The sequence below is a fragment of the Octopus bimaculoides genome, chromosome 2 (assembly GCF_001194135.2).
Source record: "Octopus bimaculoides isolate UCB-OBI-ISO-001 chromosome 2, ASM119413v2, whole genome shotgun sequence".
NCBI classification, from domain to species: Eukaryota; Metazoa; Mollusca; class Cephalopoda; order Octopoda; family Octopodidae; genus Octopus; species Octopus bimaculoides.
Window position 1 is genome coordinate 183,432,491 of NC_068982.1, and position 3,542 is coordinate 183,436,032.

General features: G+C 38.8%; 1 protein-coding gene across 3 annotated transcripts in view; it reads right to left on the minus strand.

Moving 5' to 3' along the window:
• Positions 1 to 3,542, minus strand: part of LOC106868594 (sterile alpha motif domain-containing protein 5) — a 232,740-nt gene that overhangs the window by 183,738 nt on the left and 45,460 nt on the right. For 2 of the 3 annotated variants that reach the window (XM_052965777.1, XM_014913925.2), the window contains exon 2: positions 1,671 to 1,694. The exons of the other annotated variant lie outside the window; for it this stretch is intronic. In XM_052965777.1, the coding sequence (XP_052821737.1) occupies positions 1,671 to 1,694 (24 nt within the window). The remainder of the gene's footprint in view (positions 1 to 1,670; positions 1,695 to 3,542) is intronic. 3 annotated transcript variants of the gene reach the window in all.

Here is a 3,542-nt window from a genome sequence, read left to right on the forward strand (position 1 = left end):
CCTCCACGATGTAAGTCTTTGTGACTGGGCAGAGGAAGGCTCGGTCTGTCACGGCATGTTACAACAGCTAAGTAAGCAAAAGGTAACACAGGAAGAGGGAGAAATGATGAGGGGGGGGAAGGTAAGGAAAATACATTACAAAGGCAAAGGATGGTGACTGCGGGTGGGGGGGGGAAGAAGTAAGGAAAGGATGTCCAGTAAGGGAGAAGCAGTGGGGAGAGCAAGAGTAGTTATCAGTGTGGGAGCAGTGGGGAGCTGTGTTGTTTACAGTTGATGAAGAGGCGAAAGGAGGGGTGTGTGAGAGGAGTGTAGTGGGATGGAGAGGCGAGGTAGGAGATAAACCTCTATGACAGTGGGGGTGGGGTGGCGGTGGGGGGTAGGAATGGAATAAATGTCAACAACAAAAGCTGCAATAACAGCAACAACAACAACAACAAAAGCAGCAGCAACAAGGATAACAGAAGCAGCAGTAATTAAAGCAACATAACAACAACAACAACAACAACGACAGTAACAACAACAACAACAATCACAACAACAACAACAACGACGACAGTAACAACAATAACTAGGTCCCTAAAAATCTAAAACCGATATTCTTGGCTTCTGATTTCTATGAAGAACATGTGTATGAGAGTTCAATTTCAGGCTGGCACTTCCAAGATTTTGATATAATTTGTAAGGGGAGAAAAGAGTGGGGTAAAGAGACAGTGTGTGTGAGAGAGAGAGAGAGAGAGAGAGAGGCAGGGCAGAGTATTAAGAAGACTTCACAGAACAAAGAGAATGAAGTGTGTGGGGGGGAGGAAGGGGGAGCTGGACAAAAAGACAAGAGCTAAAGAGATGAGAGATTAGATTATAGTTGGTAATGGTTGCAGTGGTGGAAGGGAGTGTGGATGTGGATGTGGACGTGGATGTGGGGGGGGGGGGTCTGTTAGTGGTGTATCTCCCCCCTCCTCCTCTCATTCTTTAATCATGTGCTGGTATTTTATAAGACAGTGTTGGTGAGAGCATGGTGTGGTGTGGTGTGGTGTGGTGTGGTGTGGTGAGAGTGTGGTGTGGTGTGGTGTGGTGTGGTGTGGCGGGGGAGGGTGGCAGCAGCAGCAGGGATGTACTTTTGACCTACTTCTGACTCCAGAAGATGGTGACCCACACATGCATACATACAAATAACACATATACATGTGTGTGTGTATATACACACATATATACATCACAACCCATACATGCATATATAATTGCCTGTTTGTGTTTTTTTGTTTGTTTGTTCTTTTTTAGGAGCTACTGTTATTGTTGTTGATGATGAGGATGATTCTGATGATGACGATGACGATGATGATGATGAAGGAAGATACAGCTATTGAAAGGGTGAGTGTTGAAGAATAAGAGAAAATGGCCACTGAATGTGGAAAATAAGCACATTGTGTCTCAAGAGTCTATTTTACTACATGTATGTTGTGTAGTTTGTCTTGCATGCATGTAGCACACGGACTGTATATCTATGCAATCTGATGATGTGTAGATAGAAGGGTGTGTGTGTGTGTATATATCATATATATGACTCTGTATGTATGTGTATGTGTGTTTGTGTGGATATGAGTCCCTAAGTAAAACCCCTGACCCCCAATTATTTTCATTACTATTACACATAGGTAATCTTTCTGAAGCCATACCTTTTGTGAAACGTCCTTGATCTCCTGTACAAAACGAAAGTAACAAAACATTAAACAAATTTGAGTTAATGAAAAACAAAAACAATTACATTACAAAAACAAAAAACAAAAATCAAATAACAACTTAATCTCAGTCTAGAAAGTTGATATATATATAGTCATCAGTTGGTGTTGACATAACATCTATGTAGTATTATTTGTATTGGTTGTTTCATATATCTCATGGGAGATATCTAGAACTGGCCTATGGGTATCACAGGATTTGTTGGTTTGTAAATAAAACAAAGTTTCTATTAAATACATCAGCAATAAAGTTATAATTTATTCACATTTGTTACATTAATTCTCGTCACTATATCAAACCAAGATGTGATATATTGCTATGTTAGACAGTAACCCTTTAGCATCTAGATTACTCTGTCAAAAGTAATGTTTGTTTTTATCGACATTGTTTTGAATTAATCCTGCATTTATCTCCTGGCTTAGAGATTTCGAATTGATGTGGTTGTTTATTTTTGGAATGACATAGTAGGGTAGGTGTGAGAGGCTGTATCTGATCAGTAGGCTGGATATGGCCAGCTTAAATGTTAATGGGTTAAGTAGAAAGGACTGAATAGGTGTAAGTATTAAGTGGTTAATGAAGTAGATGAGGGTTAAAAGTGCTTTTTGGCCTTCATTATTGTCAGTATTGGTAACTTCATCATCATCATCATCATCACCACCATCACTCGTTCAATGCCGGTATGGTATGGATGAAATAGACTGAATCAGTATTCTACAACAAGATGCCCATCCTGATGCCAAACTTTATTGCACTGGTTTTTTTCATGCCAGATTGAAGAAGTGTAGGATATCCTTTCTACTAAAGACACAAGGCTTGAAATTTTGGGGGAGGGCACTAATCGATTACATTGACCCCAGTGTTTCACTGGTACTTAATCTATCAACCCCAAAAGGATGAAAGACAAAGTCGACCTTGGCAGAATTTCAACTCAGAACATAAAGATGGATGAAATGTTGCTAAACATATTGTCCAGCATGCTGACCATTCTACCAGCTCACTGCCTTGTACGAATTGTAGGATATATTATTTTTTATGTAGAATATAAATAAGCATTACCACTGCCCAAGCAGTGGTGACAATGTGAAGACATGCAGACACAAACACACATGCATGCATACAACTCTCTCCACACACACACAACTCTGTCTCCCCATACACAATTACGCACACATATATATGATGGGCTTTCATACTGTTTCCTCCAATCAAATTTCATTCACTAATACCCAAAGCTATCCATTACCATACCCTTGGCCAATAGTTGACCCGAGATTATTATAGAGGGTACATGACCAAGCTTCCACTCAGTGGAATTGAACTCAAAACAACATAGTTGTGAAGCAAACTTCTTAACCACACGCCCAAGTCTATATTACATATATATATATATATATATATGTATATATATGTATGTATATATATATGTATGTATGTATGTATGTATGTATGTATGTGTATATACATGCTATTACCACTTTAAGGGTGCTCCTTTTGATGAGGGCATGGGTTCAATATAGCAATCACTACATGCCTTGATCATTTGTCTATCGCATCAGTGAAACCCACCATCCTGAGATCTTATCTTTCCATTTCTTCTCTAACTTTTCCTTTCCTGTAAGAACCTTCTATTAATACATTCATATATTCTATGGTGTGTCACATAACTGCTTTCAAAGACAAATTGTCAAATCTACACTATCAATTGTTTCCTTCCAGCTATTACCTCTTTCTCTCTCTCTTTATACACACACACACACGCACACACACATATATATATATAATTATATATATATATATATATATATATA